The sequence below is a fragment of the Chanos chanos genome, chromosome 8, assembly GCF_902362185.1.
Source record: "Chanos chanos chromosome 8, fChaCha1.1, whole genome shotgun sequence".
NCBI lineage: Eukaryota > Metazoa > Chordata > Actinopteri > Gonorynchiformes > Chanidae > Chanos > Chanos chanos.
The window spans coordinates 16,795,202-16,820,021 of NC_044502.1; the positions used below are offsets into that span (position 1 = coordinate 16,795,202).

Here is a 24,820-nt window from a genome sequence, read left to right on the forward strand (position 1 = left end):
TGCTGTCTCCACTCCTGTCTAAGGTGAACCTACTCCCATTGATTTTCTGTCTGCATGTGGTTGCAGCTGGAGAGACCCTGCTCTCTCCTCTCGCTTCAATGGGGGTCTTATCTTCAGAGACACCCTCTCTCTCTCTCTTTCTCTCTCTCTCTCTCTCTCTCTCACTCTCTCAGAGTTAAATTTGAAAAGTTGATTTACAGTTGTTATCTCTAACAGAGGTGGAACAGAGGTCAGACAAGCTCAAACAGTAGGAGATTCAGAGAGCAGGAGAGATGTCAAAAGAGCGGGGGGGGGGGGGGGGGCAATAAGCGTAGCCCTGTCTATAGCCCATCACTCTAAGCCCATGTCTGGGTGGTTGGGAAGCAGAACCTGACTACCTGACACATCTCCCTTAAACATTTCACAACACAGACACAGTTCATCTGTCTCTCCCATCACACATCACAGACAGCTAATTCTGCGTTTACTGTCAGTAATGTAAACACAGGTCTTTGTTCGGTAATATTAGCAAGCATTATTTCTGCCATTTTGTGTGTGTGTGTGTGTGTGTGAGTGTGTGTTGATAGTTCTTAGCCTTCCGTATTAAATTTGGAAGCCGAGATGAGACCCAAAATCCCCAGGTAAGAAATGCATTTATTACACTGGCGGCAGCAGTGGAGTCACACGATATCATATAGAAGAAAAGACTGAGCTTACACTCATCAAATGCAGTTTATGAATCATCGTCAGGAGACGTGTGCAGGGAGAAGCAAAGCACACCTTCGAGTAAAAGAGCACACTGACATGCCGCAAATATCACAAAGGAATCACAACTGAGTCATTCCTGTTTGTGGCTTAGTGTGCCTTCATTTGGCCTGTAGCAAAGCTCTGAATGTTCAGCACGTATGTGCAGGTAGGTGGAAATGAACGCTTCAGGATTTTTTTATAGGTAAGTCAATAACACACTATGCTCAAGAGAGTAAAACAGTACACTCATGATATTCTCTGTTTGTGAATCCACCACACTAAACAAACAAACAAAAAACAGCCAAAAGTTGTCTATAAGTAAAAAAAATGCTGTATAAAGGAAAGAAAGAAAGAAAGAAAGAAAGAAAGAAAGAAAGAAAGAAAGAAAGAAAGAAAGAAAGAAAGAAATATTACACAAAATTTTCTATAACAAAATGATATTTCCCTGGACATAGGTCACCTCGAGATGTCTATATGGTTCAGAAATTTCAAGCAATGCCAAACCGTGGTAGATAAATCCACGCCTCCAGCCAATCACAGTAATCTGACAGTCCAGTGACCAGGGAAGGACACAGGCAAGCCTGGGAACCCACTAAGGGGAGGTCTTCTTCTGGAAGTCAATGCCAACACAGCCTCCCATACCAAACAGTATTCAGAATGAAGGGACTGCAGAATGCAGCAGTCATTATAAATAGCAGGTCTACTTTCACCTAAGACTATCATGACCTTTTCACTTTGAGAAACTAGTAGTGAACACTGAATGAAGTGTTGTCTCAAGCAGTGCCCTGACTTCTTCTTCTCTTTCTTCGTCCTTCTTCTTCAAAGAAATCATAAGAAATTCACCAATGTGCGTTTGCCACTGGTAAATTTACCCAGAGCCTTAAATCAACTCCAAGAGACTATATATGGTTTTACTCTGGTTAGAGTTCATTTGACACTGGCAGTGTATGCTCTGTCCTAACTGTGGTGAACTACATGTAATGTCCCACTGGAATTGAACACAGACACAGTTCAACTAGAACAGTAGCCTAGTTTAGGATCCACCTGCTCACAGTTCCAGCAGCAGCAGACTCCTCACCCAGTTTCTCAGCTCAGTCGTCCCCTGTCCCAGACAAACTCACCTGGGTCCCATTACTGTCCCCAGAGCGCTTTTACGAAAACTTACACAAAGTGCTCTCTCTCTCTCACTCTCTGCTTGCTCTATGCTGTTGCCAAATGAAACCATGTTAATAAATAGCCTTTATAGGGAAAATGAGGCTCTGAATTGCTTGCATGTGACCTTCAGTAGAGCTTAACGTCTAGAAGATGTCAGCAGAGTCACAGTGATGTCATTAAGAAGAACAAACACGTGCTTATTACATAAACCATTCTAATGGGAGATCAGATGAGACAGATACTTTTCAAATGTGAGAATTACATTTTCATAAAGCTTTGGGGGGAAAAAATTATGTCTTGAGCATAGCAATCAAAATGTTGATTTGTTTTCTCCATTTTTTTTTTTCCTGTCCATCTCCTGAGAGGAGAGCTGATTAAAGAGGAGTACGGTAGTTATGGAATCAGCTGTAGAAATTGAGTTATGATTGCAAGTTGATGGAGAAGAAATAAGTCTGTCATTTCTCTGAAGCTGAAGTGCTGATTGCGGGCATTAAAGATACCCACACGTTTTCCACTCTCCCATAATTACATCATCATAAATGACCATTAGATCTGTTTTCTCTCTCTCTCTCACTGTATCTGTCATTAAGGCACGTCTCATTTCATTTTTCAGACTCTCTCTCTCTCTCTCTCTCTCTCTCTCTGAAGACATCTAGACCAATATCATTTGCTTAATGTTTAATGGAACTGAAGGCATTTTTATATGCACTGAAATGATGCCTTGCCTTTGCTTCTGTCAAAGAAAGTGAACCAAGAACAGATTTATTTATTTATTTATTTATTTATTTATTTATTTATTTATTCCCATTTGTTGCTTTTATTTCTTGCTTGCTCTCTTTCTTTCCCTCTTTCTTTTTTCTTTCCTTACTTCTTTCCTTCTTTCTTTGTTTTCTCTGGTTGAGACTGCTATGCATATACATGCCATTGTGTATACTCTATGATCCACTGTAGATAAACTCAATAAACCTAAAGGAAAAACATCAGGGGAAATATATATATATATATATATAGAGAGAGAGAGAGAGAGAGAGACAGGGGGGGAGGGTGAAGTGTTCTGAATGCACAGTGAAGAGATGGAGGTTTTTGGAGCTGAGGTTTGGGTACTGGGGGCTAGGGAAAAGGTCATATTGAATTTCCATCTTAAGATTTCTCTTCCAGTTTAAGCTACTTAACAAACAAGAGGCATGGCTCCTCCCCCCAGGGTCCTGCAAAATAACTGGCTCCAGAGTGGACCAACTGTCTGACTGATTGGTTAGAGACATGACCCTGGCTGCTCATTGGCTAATACAGCTTTAAATGTCCCAAACAGACGGTCTCCATACTGAGCCAGGGTTTGGGGGGGGGGGGGTGTTTTTGTTGGTTTTTTTATCTGACTTTCATTATGGGTCAGTTAGAGTCCTCTTATTATTTGAACTGTAGCGTCATAAATATGGTGCAAAAACTGCTGATTATATGAATTATATGAATATATAATAACATTAGTAACATTAAAATAATAACATTAAAATTGCCCTGTGTAAACACATTTATTGTATTCATAGAGTGTATGATAGAAATGGCAGTACACAGCACAATGTTAAATGGTCTGAGATCATTTTTGATTACGAATATGTTTACAAGTGTATAATAAACAGATAAATGGGTACCACTTTACAATAAGACTACCGTTATAAAGGGTTTTTGAACGGTTTATAATTAGTTTATTAATTAGGCTGTGAACACTTTATAAATCATTAGTAAGCTGTTATAAAACGTTAGATAAAAGCGCAATAGTCACCTGTTGCTTGTCAAATAGTGATCCCACATTTATCTGTACTGTTAAGCATCAGATCTCATTGGTTACTTAGCTTACTTTGTCTTTTCCGTCAACCAGCATTTATACTTGTCAGGCCCATCAGATATTTGATAATAAGTTAATAGCATTTAACCCCTATTAGCATATCTTAATAGTTAGTAGTTAAAAAGTTTCATTTGACATATCAAATTATTTCATATAAAATTTTCATATCACATTACCAGATTCATACGCTAGGGCTTTGGCAGTATTGTTTACCCTGACATTTTCAGCATACTATCAGCAGTCGTCCTTATTATAACGGGTTTGATATGACCTATGCTATCACACTACAATGGTATATTGTGATGCGTGTTGGGGGGAGGGGGTAGATGGGTGGAGCTTCCCAGCATGCCTTGGGGCGATGGACTGTTCTTTAGCCCCATTTTGCTTTTGTTCAGTTTATGTTTCCCATTGTGGCTAGTAGAAGTGTATGTGTAATGTCTATCATGTAGTCTTTGTGCTGTGTTGTTAATTCTTGTGATAGTTTAATGTTATCTGTGTACCGTATATGTAACTGTCTGCATGAATGATGTACTTGACTCCTACTGTGTCAGAGTTAAGGATATTGCTTCCTTGATTGTGTTGTTCCAAAATAAAAGGAACTGTCATCAGTCCAGAGAAAACCCAACAACTCATTAGTAAATGATGATGTGTTTTACACTTTACAATAAGGCTTCCCTGTGACAGTAATTCATCAATAGATGCTGATGTGTTTTCCACTTTACAATAATGCTCCTTTTCTCCAGTTATGTTAGTAATTCATCAATAGATGGTGATGCGTTTTACACTTTACAATATGGCTCCCTTTGTGATTGTAGATCTTAGTAACTCATTAGTAAATGGTGATGTGTTTTCCACTTTACAATAAGGCTCTCTTTTGGCATTTATAAATGTTGGTAACTAATAAGTAAATGATCATAAAAATGAGATGAAGCTGACAGTTTAACATGCTCACTGATAAAAGGACAACATAAAGTAAGCTGAGCAACTAGCAGGATAATAGATAAATGAAAAGTGCAGCAGTAATTTGATCTTGCCAAATAGTGAGCCTGCATTGATGTATGAAAACTGTGTTATAACTTGTTTATAATGGTTTATTAATGATTTATAAAGTATTTAAAACCTTATTAGCAACCTAATTGTAAGCCATTTATGAATCATTTATAAGGGTGGTCTTATTGTACCTAAGTGGTAAGTGGTACCTATAAAGGTATATCAGTGTTTGTTTAAGTACCACAGATTTTGCCAGTCTAAAGTTAGTGGCATCTCCTTTGACTGAATAATATGTCACAAATTGTCCATTTTACATACAATGTCTCTTAAAAGCATTAGGCAGTATTTCTTCCCTTTTTATTGTTTGTCTTGGTTGTTCTCTTGGTGAATTCACTCCTAACAAAATGATGCACTGTTTTATTCTTTCAAGTGAATTAGTCAGTCCATGGGCCATTTTGTACTGAACAGAGAGTAGCAATGTACCACTGAAATTTCCTCTTTGTCTATTTTAATTTACTAAATCAGATCAATTTAATTTTTAATCAGTCTGTAAAATTATCATCAGGAATCCCTTTCATATGTTACCTGAATTTGGATCAAGCTCTTGAGTGGTTTAAGAGTTATGTTCTTTTTTTGATGTTTTGATGTTTCCTGTCTTGTCTTCGGAGGAGAAGAAAGAGGTATGACAGTCCCCGTGAATCTGACGGTAATAGTTCCAGAACATTCTTTCAGAGGAGAGGAACAAAGACACCATGTGCTTCTGCGTGGCGGAAATTCATTTGAAATCTCATTTTCTGCTAGTGTTTCAATTTTACTCAGCTCTCTCTCTCTCTCTCTCTCTCTCTCTGTCTCTCTCTCTCTGTATCGTAAAAACAGCAGACACACACTTCATCTCAGTTGTAATAGACTCAAAGCCAAGGTCCAGGCTTCTGCAATAGAATGTTATTGATTTGAACACAGAGGTCATGTTGAATCTGGAATAAAAAAAAACATAAGCAGAAATTTTCACACCACCACTAAATTAAAGCTCTGATTATGGACTGTGACGTCCTGCCACACATTGAAGTCTGGCTGGGATTAAACAGACATTTTTTTTGATTACCCTTCAGTTCAGACTTTTCAGATACGTTCTTTTGTGCACACAACCAGCTCTTTCTTTCTGAGAATATTCCTACAGAATTTTCACCAATAAAACAAGGATTGTCAGTCAGAGACCATTAAGAGTTTGGGTGAAACTTGAGTGAACGTTTCATGATCCACTTTCAGGTTTTGGACAGATATTTGGTGGAATAGTCTATATATAAAGACATTTAAATAAATAAAAATACTGGAAATCAAGCCTGGAAATCATATGTAAAATACTGTTAAAATCATGTGAGCAGTCTAACAACAGTGGGAGAGTTTCTGTCAATGCCAAGTCTCTTACTGCTCCCTCAGGTGCGTCTGACCTATATTTGATTTCCAACTAAACTTTACTGAATGGAATTCCGGAACATTCCGGTCCTCACAAAGCATGTTTGCTCAAACCCTTCTGTGGAAGACACATTCTACAATTCATGAATTCCAGTAAACCCATTTTCTGTGTGTGCTGTATATCAGCCCGTCAATCAGACTACATTTCTCATATCACCTGCAAAGGGACACTTCCAGGAAACAGGTACGATATCATCAGTTACTGAATGGATGTCTGTGTGTGTGGGGGGGGGGGGGTTAGAGAGAGAGAGAGAGGAGAAAGTGAGAGAGAAAGAGAGAGAGGAGAGTGAGAGAGTGAGAGAGAGAGAGAGAGTGAGAGAGAGAGAGAGAGAGAGAGATCCTGTATCCCGGTTGAGCCGCCAACTCCAATGTACATCACCCCGAATGAAAAGCTCAGTGAAGGAGAAGATATTGAGCCTGATGAATTCTTCCTTTGTTCTCTTCCTTGTATTATATTTCTCTTCCAGAATATTCCACCACGGGAGCTCAAAGCAGCCACACCTGCACTGGGTGATCTGCTGAAGAAAGCTCACTGTCATTCCCAGGTGATTTAATCATCTGTGGAACTCTCGGTCATGGAACAAGAGGATAATTTTACATTAGGGCAAGCTCAAGGTTACCATTATTTACTATCTGAGAAAATCTTCCTGGAGAATAAAATGATGAAAAATAATTAAGGTTCTAATAGCTTTCTGTACTAGATCGAACTAAACATCGCTTACTGAACTAGACTATATTTCACTGAAGTAAATTTCAGACTGGACTACACTGCATATTCTGGATCAGACTAAGCCCCACTGTGTAAACTAAACTTCACTCACTGGCCTAGACCACGATGATTTAATTAAATTACACACGTTAGACTGACCTAGAAAGACTAAACCACACTGACTGAACCAGACTAAACCACCATGACTGAACTAGACTAAACCACCATGACTAAACTAGACTAAACTACCATGACTAAATGATACTAAACTACCATGACTGAACTAGACTAAACCACACTGACTTAACCAGAATAAACCACACTGACTGAACTAGACTATACCAACATGACTGAACTAAACTAAATTACCCTACCTGAACTAGACTAAACCACCATGACTGCACCAGACTGAAACCGGTGGGCCACTAAACTAGAGGTCTCCTGCCTCGACTGGCACGTCAGCTTGATAGATTGTAAACGTGCCCTCTCCACAGCCAAATCCACGTATTTCTCAAAAATCATTAATGTTAACAAAAATAACTCCAGGTTCCTTTTTGAAACAGTATCTAAACTTACCCAGAATCACTCCCCTCAATCTAGCCCTTTTACTGTAAATGATTTTGTTGAATTTTTCTTGCAAAAAATAGACTTAATTTGTGGTGATATTCAAATTAGTTTATCAAATCAGACTGCCTGCATACTCTCCGTCACTGCATCTGAGATTAATCAGGATGTGCTCCCGCTAACTTTAGCCCTATCTCTCTAGACACACTGTCCGCTTTTAAAACAGCCGTTATCAGGCCTTTACTTAAAAAACCTAACCTTGACCCTGAAGGCTTAAAAAATTATAGGCCCATTTCTAGTCTCCTGTTTCTTTCTAAAATTGTAGCTGCTCAGCTGATAGCCCATATGTCCTCTAACAGTCTGTTTGAAATATTTCAGTCAGGCTTGAGGTGTTTTCACTCTACTGAAACCACACTTACCAGAGTAACTAATGATCTTTTATTATCCATGGATGCTGGTGCTACCTCTATTCTTATTCTGCTTGATCTGAGTGCAGCATTTGACACAGTCAGTCACACCCTATTGTTAAAGCACCTGGAAAATCAAATTGGCATTCTTGGCCTGGCGCTCTCTTGGTTTAAATCTTATCTCTCAGAGAGAAAGCAGTGTGTCCACTATAGGCGCTTTCGCACCGGAGGAACTTTTCCATAGTTCTTAGAACTGTTGGAGAAAGTACCCCCTTTTTTGCGTGTTCGCACTGCAGGAACTTAGAACGATTATAGTTCTTAGAACGCCGTTTTGAGGGGCCTTTTTAGCTCCTACTTCAAGGTAGGTACTTTCTCAGCGCAATAGGAACCCTGTGACGTAGGTGTACAGCCATTGGTCCAGACGCAGGCATAGATGATTGCAACCGCCATTTTTAAAGATCCATGCAAAATATAAAGTCTTAGAACGTATTACATTTAGTTTTTGATATTCATGTCTAAAATGTCTTAAACTGTCTGGAATTGTAGGAGGGGAAACATGGTTTTATGTTTTATTTTAGTCAGTCACTGCTACTGCGGTGGTAAATGCATAAATGCAGGGGGACATTTTTTTCCATTGGACTGGGTCTATCGCCATACAGTTTTATTTTCATCAATGAGAAGGCAATTATATGTTATCTAATGTGCACTCAATATATCTGTCATTCAAATTCAATAAAAATCATTAACTGTGTATACTGTAGTCTAGTTTGTCGATTTCTTTTGCTGCAGTAATGGTATTTTTATCCCTTTGGAGGTATTTAAAAGGTCTTAAAAGTCATTACATTTGTACTTAAAAATGTGTATCTATCCTGGTTAGTCGTAAACAACATCTCTTAGCGCCTGTACCGTCTTACATCACTTCAGCGTTCCTAATAGCGGTGCGAATGCAAACAGAAAAAAGGCCCTAGAACATATGTAGTTCTAGGGGAAGCGCCCTAGGGGGTAGTTCCTATCAAAATTAGACCCTAGAACTGTTCGGTCCAAAAGCGCCTTATAATAACGTGACCTCCGAGTACCGTGAGCTTAACTATGCTGTTCCTCAGGGGTTCGTCCTTGGCCCTCTCCTATTCTCTATTTACATGCTCGTAGTTACAACATTAACTTCCATTGTTATGCTGACAATACTCAGATTGTCTTACCTATCAAGTACAATGACCGCTCTGAATTGGCTAACCTTGAGGCATGTCTTTGTGCTATTAAGGGTTGGACGTCTTCAAATTTCCTGATGCTTAATGCAGGCAAGACTGACATGCTGGTCACTGGTCCTCCTGCACATAAGCATCTTTTTAGTGATCTTACCCTAAATTTTGACAACTGCATCATCTCTCGGAGCTCTACAGCTAAAAACCTCTGTGTGTTTTCTGACCAAAACTGCCTTTTATCACCTCCGTGATATCACTAAAATTAAGCCCTTTCTAAATAAGGCTGATGCAGAAACGTTTGTTCACGCATTCGTCACGTTTCGCCTCAATTATTGCAATGTTCTGTACTCTGGTCTGCATGCCTCTATTACCAAAAGTCTTCAGCTAGTCCAGAATGCTGCTGCCAGAATACTGACCAGCACAAGGAAGTTTGATCATATTACTCCTTTCCTGACTTCCCTTCATTGGCTCCCAATTCATGCAAAGGCAGATTTTTAAGGTCCCCTTATTAACATATAAAATTCTACATGGGCTTGCGCCGGACTACATATCTGACTTAATTACACCCTATAATCCCCTTCGCACGCTGCGCTCTCAAGATTCTGGACTATTCGTCATTCCAAGAGTTAAAAAGAAGTCCACTGGTTACTGAGCCTTTTCCTATCGCTCTCCCTATCTCTGGAATAGTCTACCTACATTAGGGAGGCAAACTCTCTTCATAACTTTAAAACAAGACTAAAGACTTATCTATTTTCTCTAACTTATGGATAATATAATTTTGATTTTAATTTTGTTATGGACACGTACAGTCCTTTGAGACTATTAATAGTGATACTGGGTTCTAAATAAACTTGTATTATTGTTATTATTTTTTTATTATTATTATCATTAGACTAAACCACACTGACAAAAAACTAAGGTGATGTAAAGTGATATTGTAATATTAACTCACGGAAATCTCAATCAGTTTAATACTTGTAACAGAAACATAGGTTTGATTTCACTACAACTGCAGAACTGTCAGTTGCAATTTTGGCTTCAATACAATATCACAAATTTCATTAATTCCTGAGTGCAACATGAATGAAGAAAAAGATTATAAAAACATAATAACTGAAATACCAAACTAAAACACAATTCTGTTACTAGAGAGATGCCCCTCCTCATTGAACGACCAAACATTGTATTACTCCATTAAGGAGACAGACAGATTCTGTTTTGTGTCAGATATCAATGTTAAGGACTTAAGATCCCACTCATGTGTCAGATACATGGATACAGAAAGTAGGAGAGCAAGAGTTTTGCCTCGGGCTGTTAGAACAGCTCATCTTGCTTTGCCTGAAAATGGAGAAAGGTATGCTAATTTCATGTGCTAAGACTCAAAGGTCAAGGTTTAGCGAAGATGCACAGAGTTTTAAACATCTTACTAGAACTTCAGCTTTTTACATATGGTAGCGGAAAAGAAAGAAAGAAAAAAAGAAATGCCTTAGACAATGCTTATGGCATCAGTACAGAGAGAAAGAACAGGCAATTTGGGTAGAGGAGAAAAAAAAAAGTAATCAGAATCGAAAATTGAGCAAATCAGTTTTTCATTACGCTACAATTTGTCTGGAAATTTCCATTTGAAACCGATTAAGCCCAAATACTTAGGGTTTAGCCTGAATGTTTGGAGGCCACATTGTCTTCTTCTTTCCAACCCCATCCAATTGAGAGAGTCATCTGTTTAGATTATTGCCCTCCGACAGGGACTGATATGAGCAGTCTAACTGTTATGTTTTTATTGATGTGAAGCACTTGTTTGTTTGTTTGTTGGTTGGTTTGTTTGTTGCATTATCTGATAGGCAGGGGGCCTGAAGTGTCTTGCTGAGCTAACCACACAATAGCAAGCCGATCCTGACATCCCTGTCGTGGGGGTTGGAGGGGGGGGGACTGCCCATTCAGTAAGAGACACAATTGTTCAGTCACACACACACACACACACACACACACACACACACACACACACACACACACACACATTCAAACAGCTGCAGAACTACAGTATTATCATACCCCTCTCTCTCTCTCTCTCTCTCTCTTTTCTTTTAGAAATTGATCAGGGTCTTGTAAACAGGAAACAAGCTGGCATTTCCCAATAATGAGTATGGCTGTTTCCTGGCTGTGCCGACAGGCCACAGATTGACATTTTCCATTACGAGGTAAAAATGTACATGTGCTCTGACACGACTGTGCCCAACAGGCTGATTCTGGGCACAGTGTGCCCGTCAGGTCATCAATCTTGGATCAGTGGAGGAGGTGTGTGTGTGTGTGTGTGTGTGTGTGTGTGTTGGGGGGGGGGGGGGGGGGGGGGGGCTAGTTGTGTGATTTATTAAAGGGGAGCCAGTGGAGAGACCACTAGTACGAAAAGCTGGTAAATCCTGATAAAAAAAAAAAAAACTTGGATAAAAGCAATTTAATGCCATCAATCATACTATACTGTCCTGAGAGGTGTGTGTGTGTGTGTGTGTGTGTGTGTGTCTGAGATTATGTGGGGGACTGGGACACAGCTGTGTGTAGCAGAGTTGTGTGTCCATGGATGTATGTTTATGTGAGAGACAGAAAGAGAGAGATAGAGCCTGTAAGTGTATGTGGTGTGTGTGTGTGTCTGTGTGTGTGTGAGGCAGTCACATTCCTACACAACACAGCTGCTCAGTTTTATCTGAGCTCCAGACGCATGGGGACAGAAAGATACTCACTGTTTCATAATGCCACAATATATATATATATATATATATATATATATATATATATATATATATATATATATATATACACACACACACACACACAAACACACACATTATGAAAATATTACCTGTGCTGAATTAATATATTATCCTGATGTGAAGCTCCAAGGGAGTATTTTTCATACAGAAAATACTTTTAAGTAGATGAATTAAATGAACAAATGATAAAACTACTGGGATATATATATATATATATATATGAAAAACACACATATTTAAGCAATAGCCTCTACTGACAAAATATATTGGACTACAGTATAGCTATCACTCTCTTCCCAAAGGTGTCTAGTCTTCATTAACTGTGAGAATCCCAGTTCCCCTCAGACAGTCAGGTTTCCCATTGTTTGCCTTGCTGCGTTGTCCAGGATCTCTGTGGGCTGTCAGATGGATCTTTTTATTGGCCAGGCCAGTGCAGTGGGGCCTTGAGAAATGATTTAATTCGCTGGCTAAGGCAGTAAGTCAGACACTATATCACCCTACACAGCACAACACAGAAAAGAGACTTGCTACAGATACAGAACTGAGACATGCTGCTCAGCCGAGCTAACCATACAGAACACAAACGCGTACACTCATACGAATATAAACATACTCACACAAATGTCTTTCTCACACACATATTCTCTCCTCACACATGCACAGAGACAACACATATTCTCTCTTTCTCTCTCCCTCTCTTTCTTTCTCATGTACACTCACACACACACAGATGACAAACAACATGCACACGCAATCTTCCTTACATAGACACACACACACACAGAGCAGAGTAAATTCCTCTGGGATACGCCCTATTTTGTGTGGCTAGTATTGTTTGTCGTGTGTTAATTGCTCTATAGAACAGCAAGCCTTCCAGACTATGATGTGTTTTTTCTCTGCCAGTTCTGCAGTTCTGTTACTAGCACACATACTCACTCTCTCTCTCTCTCTCTCTCTCTCTCACACACACACACACACACACACACACACACACAAATAGCTAAAACACACAGAGTGATTAATCCTGATAAACACATCTCCACATTAACAATTCAGCTCAACCTGTTCTCCGCAGATGTCCCAGCAAAGAATGTTCTGGATGTATTTACCCAGTATTTCTCACAAGCATAACCATAAATATGCATATTTACATCTCTGCACAGCCTGAAGAGCATGGCTTTTCAAAATTTCTACAAACTAGCGGCACCATTCCTGATGTTCAAGAGCTTCCTCTACGGTTCTCTCTCATATTCTCGTTACATCTTACCACTGCTCGGTTTAGTGGAACTGCTTTTTGTCACCGGTAAATATCTCCACAGAGAAGCTGGGCTATTCTACCACCTTTTAATTGTGTTTGTGTGTATAATAGGTCTGATTAATCCACATGATATCCCAAATATGCAACATGACCTCTTACAGAAATGTGACACTGGTCTGATGGTTTTGCCAAATGAACAGGACTAAATTTGTCTTTGACGTGGGTGATATGGTGACACTTCATAGATACACACTGAAACAGAGATAGACAGGTATGCTCAGAGAGAGAGAGAGAGAGAGAGAGAGAGAGACAGGCAGACAGAAAGACAGACAGACAGGATTTCTGAAGAGTAGACTGTCAGGGAGAGCTCCGGTTTTCCTATCTTCGGGAAAGTTGAAGTTTCTGTCAGTCTCCTGTGACACCTGTCTGTGTTGTCACTCTTTCCCTCCACTGAACGAAAGATCGCCTGCTTCACTCGTCCTGCTCACAGCGTTCCATGGCTCTCAGAAACCACCTGGAGTTCACAAAATGTCTCATTTCATGGCTCTTTAATGACAGGTCCTTAGATCCACGTTCTCCCCTGCGTAAATACAGCTACAGTCGAGAAAATCAGTGACTGGAGTCAGGCAAAACAAGCATCCTGATCTTATTTTACACATTAAAATGCTGTGACTGTGAGAACCTTTTGCTAAGTTTGAGTGGAAATCTGTGCTTCACGCACATTTAACCAAACTTTTTACCGAAACTAATTAGACCAACTGAAGTGCTGTTGGCAGTTAAATTTGAGATTAAGTTTGTGAATAATCTGGGATTGGGACTGGGCTGCTATTGCTAAATTGACTGGAAACTATGCTGACTGGATTGATCTTCCAGATGTAGCAATAACAAAGTTTTAAAACCAGTCCAAAACAAGTCTACAGAAGTGCACTGTGTAGGATCAAGTAAAGAAATGTGCAGTGTATGAAAGTAGAGAAATAGAAAAGAGAGAGAGAGAGAGAGAGAGAGAGAGTGTAAGATATAATTGCAGTTTCTGTTCAGTGTTCAGTGTTCTGTTCAGTGTTCAGTAGACACACACATACACACTCACACAGACACTAGCTGAAGTCTCACTGGGGGGGAGCAGCCCTCGCCAGGTGTCTTTCTCTCCTCCACCAGCTCATTTGAGCATTGTGTAGTTCTGGGCTCAGCTGGCCTGGCCTGACCCGTGTGAGGGGACTGAACGCCAAACTAAACTGCTCTCCTCCGACAGCCGGCAGATAACCTTGCCCCGTCATTGCATTCTTAGAACAAATCCACACTTATCTGGATCTTGTAGCCACAGCAAAGGCAATTTCCAGCATCCCCCCTCTGGGACAGGCTTCAAAAAAAAAAAAAAAAAAAACACCGGTAAGGGCGATGTGGAGAATTCAATGTGATGTTTTTAAGAGAGACCCGAAGCAGGGCGGTATTAACCCTTTGATGCTCTGTGGAGTGTCATTTATTGCAGTCTCAATCTGTAGTTCACTGATCACAGGTAGACATGAACGCACCACAAGAAACAAGGACACAGAAAGCAACAGAAGAGCGCTACCTAATAAGAACGTATGTGTGTGTGTGTGTGAGAGAGAGAAAGAGAGAGAGAGAGAGAGAGAGAGGTGGTGGTGCTTGTCCATTCTATATGAATTTTGCTTTCTAAGTGTCTCAGTGTTGTTTTATATTCTAACTTTAAATAACACACTTTGAAAACACTGATTACCACTTAATCATGTCAATGAAATTTATCAAATTGAACTGAACTGAGCTGAATTGAATTGAATTGAGAGTGAGTGACATCAGTTGAGACCTGCATCAAAGACACCAGACCCATCCCAATAACCATGAACATATTGCTTTATTGCACTGTTGTTTTCCATTACCACAGAGGACCTACCCATGAATAACCTTCAGGGCAGACCATGACACAGAGTCCACCAGCACTGCAACACCTCCCTGCTCTCCATGTCATCAGTGAATATGAACTTTACCCTCTTCAGTAAACTGGCTCATGTGGGTTCACTGTGCCCTTACTCTTATCAATGTCTTAAACCAGGAGGAAAAGTTCAACATGACTTTGCTGTTTAATTCTTAAAATTCAAACATAATTATATTCCTGAGATAACAAAGCGTGTAATGTTGAGTCTTTTCTTTAGGTAAGTAAACGACATAATATACTGCCCGTCCACAGTGCCGGAAGACTTGATGGAGCTGTATTTCCACAAGATGCTTAAGGGAAGGTGCCCGAGTGCCCTTCTGTTTGGGGGTTCAACTCCTAAACATGTCTGACGACATGAGGTCGTTCCTGCCAAATCGCAGCTAAAGTAACAGACGTAATTTTCAGACTGTTACAAGCTGTCTCTAAATTCTAGTCTCAAATACTGTGGGAAAAGAGTGAAATCCTGAAATGGAATGATGGCCATTTATCTCTGTGAGATTACATGCAGTCTGGGATGTTTGTACAGCCCTTAGTTTTACCTTTACTCAGATGCCAATGTCTGTGATAAACAGTGTCTGTGATAAACAGTTCCTCATTATGAAAGAATGAAATGCTATCTGTAAAACTGTGTTCTTTCTCTATCTCTGTTCAGCTCCTTTTTCTGTAATTTGCACAGCAGTACAATGACAATAAAGTTTCTTATGTCTTATGTTGTTCTCAAACTTGTGATTTCTTTTGAATGGTTCTGGCTCTGGGTTCCAGTTTTCGCTCATTATTGTAAAAATCGCTTGCGTATCACTACAGATATGAACGTAATCAGTCAGTATTCAATACATTACATTTTACATCACCAATCAATAAACAACACACTCTGGTAGTAGAACTGGAGTAAATGATCACATCCATATCATACCTATCATGATCCATACATTTGTTCTTGGTGAGTTGTAATATTTAACGAGATATTTGGAGGGGGGAGGGGGGAGACAAGGAAAAAAGAAGTACCCCACGCTGACAACTGACAGCTTAGTCGACAGCTTCTACCTGCAGGGAACAAACCTCCTCCCTGCTCAGTATCTGATTTCAAGGGTAATTTGTTTTATTTCAAGCTCCTAACTGATCTTAAGGGAAACTGGATCAAAGGACTGGAATTTAGAGTCCAAAATAAGCGAGCCCCTATTCATCATATGAATATCATCAATTTCCGCTAATTACCACAACATTACCCCTCGTGTTCACATTCACATTCACGGAGAACCTTTTTTTTTTTTTTTTTTTTTTGAAAAAGAATCGATGTAGCAGTAATTATGAGAGTTATTTTTTGACGAGAATTCGGTCACAACGAACAAGGAAGTTTACCACTGAACTAATTTTTTAATTAAGGTGCAATTTTGCCATTCACCTAAATGAAAAGCTTTAGAAAGATCGGATGGAACTAATTTGGACACGCTAATTGGACTAGGGGCCTCCGTCGGGCGGCTAGCGCACTACGCTTCTCGCTTAATTCAAATTGTACTGATCAAGGTGCAGCTGTGTAATTACGTAATTAAATTTTCTGTAAATGTAGGAGTCTTACCTCTGCAGCACAGCGGTGTTGAAAACGTGTCGGATGTAGGCGGTGAATGAATAGGCTACACTAATGGATAACCAAACCACCAGTGCACACGTGCAAACAGAAGGTTTCATTCAGATGGTACAGCAAATTAATGCTGGTCATTTTTTTCTGGTCAGTCTATACAACGAGTTTTAATTGTGTGAAATCCCATCAAAGAGTACTCATAGTGTTATTGTAATGGGGCAAGAAAAAAAAACGTCTTGTGTATACAGTGACAGAATAAAAAAAACACTAATTTCTATGAGGTTCACATAAAATATACACAGGCCCCTAACACCAAATCGCTGAAACGTAATCCTGTCAATAAACACACACACACACACACACACACACACACACACCACATGTTAGATCAGTACAGTTTCCTTAGTGATTAATGGATGGACCATTATACCATCATCTGGGCGCTTATATTTTAACAGTCTTTGAAATGGAGAAACTTTAAATATGCAGAAAGTTTGAGAAGAATACTTTGTAGCAAAACGTAGTGTAAAACGGTTATGACATGTCTAAAACGATTTAAGATCTCTTCCAAATTCCTTTCGTCTTGTTAAAAAGCTTGGGCAGCGGCTTTGTTTCAGTTAGTACCTCAATGTGAATAAACATTTTCTCAATAAGCAGGATAATGAGGATACTCCCAAAGGTCGTTCCAGGACACTTAGGTTGTCACTGAAAGTCAGCGAACTCTCGCCTGAAAACAGTTGAGCATTGGCTTGCTCTTCATTTTCTGTGGTACCAAAATCTCAGTACTTCTGTCCTGCAGGATCTGCCGAATTCTCGTCAGGCCTAGGCATGTTTGAAATAAATAACGATGTTTTTCAGATACACGAGCGTAGAAGCCACGGTGATTTGTCCGGACTGTATATTAAACAGGTGTTTTGCCAGCTGTGTACGTGTGTGTTTGTGTGTGTTGGCCTCGGGCTCTGTAAACCAGACCGGTCCCATCATTTCTCCGCCCTCCCCCAACCCCATATTAATCTGCATTTCAGACAACACCGCAAAAAAAAAAACCCGCTAGTCTCCAGAGAAGCATTTTACCACTTTCAATTAGACAGTATTGAATTTTATTAAATCTTCCTCTCCGCCTGTCAGTACATTGCGGTTGCCATCAGAATATTATTATTTATTTTCCTGTCAAATTCCCGCTCTTTGCGGTGAACTCCCAACGGGGCTGACATGCACGATACACTGTCTCTTTGGAGGAGGTGTGTCGGAGTTGACTGCTAATGGATCTCCTTCTGTTCAAACGATGCGTTGGACTACGTGGGCTCATGCCAGACATATACAATTATCCTCCGAACAACTGTTAGCTCAGTTACCAGAAGGAAAAAAACGGAAAAGAGTACTGCCATAAACAAAGCTATAGAACCTTTACATGGGAGGTCACGGAATGTTTTGAATCATTAGAATCACTTTGAGGCTTCGGCTCTTAGTGAAGTGAATTCTGTTTTAGAATCATTAGTATAGTTAGAGTTACTGTGATTTTAATTGATTCAGACATTAAAGTCTGGTCGTGCTGGAGAAATAATATGCTCCCTTAAGATAATCATTGTGCACCAGTCGAAAATTCTCTGAATTAGATTAGATTCAATAGTTTACGTACTTGAACATGCATGTAGCATTTACAGAGAATTTAGGTGATAAAAACTTGATTCCTTCCAACTGGGGCAAGGGAGAAACGTGTTCTAGTGCCTTCTTTAAAAACTTTAAGATACCGATGCCCTGTGTTGAGGTCAGGAATTGCGCAGTGGGATTAAACTGTACAATGCTAATCTACGGGTTCTATTCCGTTAAATGGGACTTGCTAGCTTTATTCCATGTGAGATTAATCCAACTACGACTGAAAGGGAAGGATCTCTCGTCATTTCATGGTATCTCAGGAAACATCATCCTTCTTTTAATTAAGGCAACCCAAAAAGTTGAAGAAACTGAAAAAATGAATACTGTTAATGAAATAAATTCTATGTCTCTGGTGTAATTGGTATCTCTGATAATCTGACTTCGTTGAGCAAGTATTTGGAGGAGGGAGGACCAGACAGAGAACTCAGTACGTCATAAAATGAAAAATTCCGTTCTCCTTTCACACAGAACCCATCCGATCACCACATAACCCAAAGCAATAAATAAACAGATCAATCTGACTTCGTAGGTTTTTGACATTTATCTCTCTGTCCTGGCCTTGACTCCTGCAAAGTAAAGAGTTTCCCTAAATCATTACAGCAACACGCCTGCCATCTAGTGGCCACCCCCCTGAATTTCTCATAGAGAGACGGACGTGATTTACAACCGAAGTATTTGCAGGATTTTTATACCGTTGGAAATGTTGCCATGTTTCATCTGCACGATATCTGTGCTTTAACAGTGTAAATACAGCCACAGCGAAAAAAGAAATATTATATAAGTAAAAGTTTAATTATATCATCGTTCTCAAACTTCCCACAGACCACAATCAGCATTGTTAAATCACCATCAAAAATGTAATCAGGAGCAAAACTGTTAACAAGAATGAATCAAAGTTATTAAAGCTCAAAACACATATATGCACTCTCTCTCTCTCTCTCTTTCTCTCACACACACACACACACACACACACATACACATAACCACGGGTATAATAATGGTATATTGTAGAGGGCTGTGGAAGGAAAAATTACTTTGGCAATGTCTGGCAGAGAGAGATGGCACAGAATCCTTCAGATCTGTGTACACCACAGCCATATGGAACTCTGCTTGTCTGACGAGACAAACTTCAGATTCTGAGATGCTGTTCTGAGTTTTGTTAGAGACTTGGTGTGCTGTTGCGTGCCGTTGCCAGGTAACAATATGAAAGGAGTGTGTACCAATGTTGTCTCTGAGTGTGTTTTGACAAAAAAACCTATTTATATCTGTAGAACAGACCAAAAAAGGTGAGCACATTCTAAGACAAACAAGAGAAAGAAACATATGAATTGAAGGAGAGCGCATTGTAAAAGTCTCCAGAAAGTTTCCGCTGCACTAGATTCTTAAGTGGAGTGTAATGGAACATTGTTACCGAGACAATTCCGAAAGTTCTATTGTGATATCATCACAGCTGTCTCCAACATTCTATTCCATACAATCTCAGAATCAGTCCTTTAAAGGGATGGTATATTACTGTGTTTACAAATAAAGTAAACTTATGAAGGTTCCGCCACTGACACACAAAATTACAATGTACTCCTGCTTATTAAGAGTAAGTACTTGGCTTTAGTATCAATAAATTCAATGCAGTGTTTTCAGAAAACAAGTGTTTTTGGATGATAAAAGGGGGAAAAAAACAAAACAAAACCAAGAAACAGACTAGTAATGTGGCAGATGAAAACCAATAATCTACCTTGTTTTTTTCCTCATTGGTTTCATCAAAAAAAAAAAAAATCTGTTTTGAATGAAAATGAGTTTGTAAAAATATTTTATGGGTAATGGAGTGATAACAGTCTTAAGTTGAAAGTTTGCATACAAAATATTAGATATTTCCCATACTGCCATCAGTGAATCTTCATTTGTTTGTTTGTTTACATACTTCAGTAACAGTAGCCTATATAAAGCACAACAAAGCTACATTCTGTTGTACAGTAAAATCGTGATTTCTACGTACAATATTCTGGGAACTACACAATGTCATGTGCTTGTCTCCCGAATCATACGCAGCTACATACAAATGTAGAGAACAAAATTCACTTCTACCACATGACTGCCTTCAACAAACAACTACTGAGAGGATGAGAGAGTCAAGTGTAAACACTAGAGCGTTAGCTGACGTGTCGCGCGTTGATCAGACTTTGTTTCCGCGGCTCATCTGCGTTACACAGGCTGTGCGTTTTGGCATTGTATAGGTAGAGTTACCTCTTGTGTAATTTTTTTTCCCCCCTGTTTGAAAGGATGAAAAGGCAGTTTAAAGCCTCCTGACTGTTGAAAAATGTGTTTTTTCCTTTTGTTTTCTGATGAAATAAGTTGTCAGTGACCCATTTTTGTTTCACAATCCACAAAAAAAAAAAAAAAACATAAAACAGTGACAAAAAAGGGATAAGAGAGTTCAGTAATACAGCGCAAACAAACAAATGAATAAATAATGCATGCCAAAAAAATACGACAAAGGTCAGCAGAACCCCATGAACGAAGAAAATGCAGCATAACTGGGTGCTCTCCCAGCACCTCCGGTTAATCAAACACTGAATAAAGCAAAAAAAAAAACAAAAAAACAAAAGAATTAACCTCTTCATTAAATCACATTAACCGGCTGTATCTCTGATTTATACTTGGCAACCACTGAACTGTTTTAAAGACACTTTTGAGAGGAACCTGTTAAAGCAGGAGTGTGTCACAGATTTAGAGAACCTTCCCAGAGCTATTAGCTGCTTTTTTTTGGGGGGGGGGGGGGGGGGGGGGGGGCGACAGCATGCTCTTATCTTGTGGAGATAGTCCCAGATGATGTTTCAGTGAAGTCTCTTCTTAGAGAACCACCACAAACAAGCCTTTGTAGTCGGCAAAAGCTGAGGCGTCGTGTCGTGGCTCAGCGCGGTACGTTTGGCATATGCTAATAAAGGCAGTTTACTCTCCGGAGTTTTCCATCCAGAATTACAGTCGTGCCAACACAGCTTTTCGGGAAGGAATTTTACCTCCTGAGCGACAGGGAAAAAAAAAATCAAACAGAGGAGAGAGAAACCTGTCGTTATTTGCATGTCATTGTTGTCCGAGACAGAAATATGCATTCCAACAGCAGCGTTTGTTTATTTTCACCGTTGCAGAGCCCCGAAAAATGGGTCAAAAGAGTGACTGTGCTATAAAGTCATGTTTTTCCTGGTTGCTTGACAAACAGAACGCGAGAGATTTTAACAAGCAACCGATTTCCTAATATGTCAACAAACCACTCGAATCCACAATAACATAGGCTACTTCTGACAACTGCCGACTTTTTCTTACCGAGTGTATCTTCTATCGAGCTCACGGTCGTCTTGTTAACCTTCAGGTTGACCTGTTCCCCTCTGAGGACCAGAATAGATCAAAACAAACAGAAAAAATATGTAATGAAACCACGGCAGATGTTTCAGGGGAATAATTAAAGATTTAAACTGATGGAATTAACTGAATGTTCTTACGTTTTGACTTTTCTCACAGCCTTTAGCCTGAGTAGAGCCGCCAGGGCGTTCTTCTGCAAATCAGACGATAAAACCTCATAATGCTTCAGGCGACCTGTCAATCGGAGTAAACAACAATATTCTAATTAACCAAACAACCTGCAGTACCTTTTATCACCACTAGAGGGTTCTACAACCATCTGTGTTCATTCATGTCACTGATGAAATGTATACTCTATAGTTTGGGTTCATGTGTGATTATTCTTTGGAGTATGAACAGCAAGCAAGTGGGTGTGTTGACGCCATTTCTTCCGAAACTGGAAGAATTCAAACATCCGAGGGTGTAGAAGAAGGGTCATTTACATGAAAACGCCAACGAAAATGTCTAACTGAGGAGACGATGAGATTCGGGAACTTCTGTCGATAAGGGCCGACGCCGAAATCGGCAGACAAAAGTCGGTAGCCTCGTTCGCTTTTTTCAATTTGTTGCAAACAAAACACTGCGATTTTCGCAAAGTACTTTTTGAGTCATGTCCTGCCTCCTGCAGACTCTACCCAGGTGTCACCCCCCTCCTAAACCAAACAGAGTATTTTGAGTATGCAAGTGATTCTCAACTCCAGTCCTGGGGGGGCCACTGTCCTGCACGTCTTCGTTTTAACTCTTCACTATCACAGTTAATTGAGTTAATCAAGGACTTGATTATTAATTGATCAGTGGAATCAGGTGTGTCAGTCCTGGGCTCAGGAGAGTTAAAACAAAAATGTGCAGGACAGTGGCCCCCCAAGAATGGAGTTGAGAACCACTGCTCTATGCCGACAAAAATAAGTTCTGACCCCGCCCTTAACCACAACTTCAGAGGACCAACCAATCACAAATGCTGAAAACACTGGACCGTTCTTTGTGGTTCTATTAACTAACTTTTCTCTGAATGAAACAGCTTTCAAAACAACCAAGTCTTACTCCACTGAGAAGTTACTTTTCCAAATTTCCTTTGTGGGGCAAATTGTGAATGAATGTTAAAGATGTGATGTTGTAGCTAGACAGACACTTAAACAGCTGAACTGGAGTACTTCCATTCAGACCAGTACTCCCAGTAAAGGTAAGGCACCTGCTAGGATGAGTTTGACAGCGAAGTTTCTGACGGCAGGAACAAACTGTTTCTCACTCAGACTCTCACTGGCCTCCTCATACAGATACCTACATACAGTCTGTATAGGGATAAAACACACATACAGTTACTTAACAAACACATACACTCACACACGCACATGCACACACTCACACGCCAGCACGCACACACACACACACACACACACACACATATGCACACACACGTATGCACACAGGCACTTACACACACACATACAGTTATTCAGCAAACACAGACATCTACACCAAGATACAGCACAAACTGGTATTCAGCACACTCACACACACACACACACACACATCGTACACATTACGCAACAGTTACACACACAGGACAGAGTAACTCTGCATGTCTGCAAACACAGTCATTTAGCACAAAGAAAGCACAAATGTATGCTCACACACACACACACACACACGGCAGTGAGTTATCTTAACCAATCAAATCTCTAATCTGAGTGCACCAAATTCCACTGCACCCCAACAATTTACTATTACACTAACATTATGAGTTTTTATGTTTTGAGACTACCATACCTTCACACTTGAACTTCTTTCTAGCTGTTCTGATCTTTTTTTTTTTTTTGTAGCCAATAGCTCTTCTTTCCCCACTACTTTGTGACACTAAATTCTCCAGAACAGGAGCATTTTCTAGCTAACGTGATTGTTTTATGATGCATTGTTCGGAGGTTTAGCTGCAAGCTGTGTTTTCAAACTTTTTTTGGCACAAAATCATCCAGAACTGGAGAATGTTCAAGCTGACTACAATGGCTTTATGATACTTGTTTCACCTGTGCCTGCAAAACTTTATGCAGCAGAAAATTCTGAATATCAATACAAAAACAAATCAAAAGTCTGACAGCTTTTTTTGTATTTGTTTATTCTCTGTATGGGAACTTAATTCTGCAGATACAGGAAATGTGCTATGTGATTGGTACTGTTTTGTTTTTTGTACCTGGTAACCTTGAATGAAGGGCTTCAGAACGGCAAAGAGGAAGTCCACAGTCACATGACCATGTTCTGTTACCACGACGTCCTGTTGTAACATCTGTACCGCTCCACACTTCACCAGAAGATAACAAGCCTCCTCAAAGTCCTACACACGCACACACACACACACACACACACACACACACACGTGCACACACATGTACGCACGCACACACATACACAAAATGAATCACTTTACAGCATTCTAGAACATTCGGTGCATCAATACACTTCATAACATTTCCTTTTGTCCACACAACCTTTCCATACCATCCAAACACAGCCTGCAGGGATCAGAACAGAGACAGATATGTCCACATTGATGCTAACAGATCAGACTTTTGTCGCCTCACCACTGGACTTTGACACGATTTGCACTGTGTATTTTGTGAGTAAATAAATGTAAACGTAGTAGAGGGGGTTGTGCATACCTGCACTGATTCTCCAGGACACAAAATGAACTCGTTGGAGAAAACGTTTCTCAGGAAGCTGAACGAACTATATACGTCCTCTATAAAGAAAAACACAGACAGATTCAGAAATAACAAGAGTTTACACTCCACTCCACTCCCCCCCCCCCATTCACTCACTCTATCTAACTGAATTTCTCCATCCCAGCAATGCCTTGATATTAAAAGTGTGAGTGTGGTTCCTAACCTCTCCTGGAGGAGGCAGCAGTGAGCATTGCTGTGGCGAGTAGAGCTGGGCGCAGCAGGACGTGTAATATCTGGTTCCTGTAGGAGGCACAAGCGAGTAGGCTGACGGCACGGTTAAACACAGCCTGCTCTGGAGTCTCCGTAGCTTCCCTGTCTCCCGGTACCAGCACCAGCCGACCACCAGACACACACACCAGATTGCTGTGGATGGCCACACTGGAGTTCAACACCTCACTGACAGACACGTGAGCTGACAGTGAGAGAGAGAGAGAGAGA

General features: G+C 40.1%; 1 protein-coding gene across 1 annotated transcript in view; it reads right to left on the reverse strand.

The window, feature by feature from the left end:
- Window positions 1-21,063: 21,063 nt before the first annotated feature.
- Window positions 21,064-24,820, reverse strand: part of gnpat (glyceronephosphate O-acyltransferase) — a 9,481-nt gene continuing 5,724 nt past the window's right edge. The window contains exons 10-16 of the mRNA XM_030781451.1: window positions 24,546-24,794; window positions 24,320-24,399; window positions 23,854-23,994; window positions 22,858-22,957; window positions 21,770-21,863; window positions 21,594-21,655; window positions 21,064-21,292 (exon numbers count right to left, since the gene is read on the reverse strand). Of these exons, the coding sequence (XP_030637311.1) occupies window positions 21,249-21,292; window positions 21,594-21,655; window positions 21,770-21,863; window positions 22,858-22,957; window positions 23,854-23,994; window positions 24,320-24,399; window positions 24,546-24,794 (770 nt within the window). The 3' untranslated portion in view covers window positions 21,064-21,248. The remainder of the gene's footprint in view (window positions 21,293-21,593; window positions 21,656-21,769; window positions 21,864-22,857; window positions 22,958-23,853; window positions 23,995-24,319; window positions 24,400-24,545; window positions 24,795-24,820) is intronic.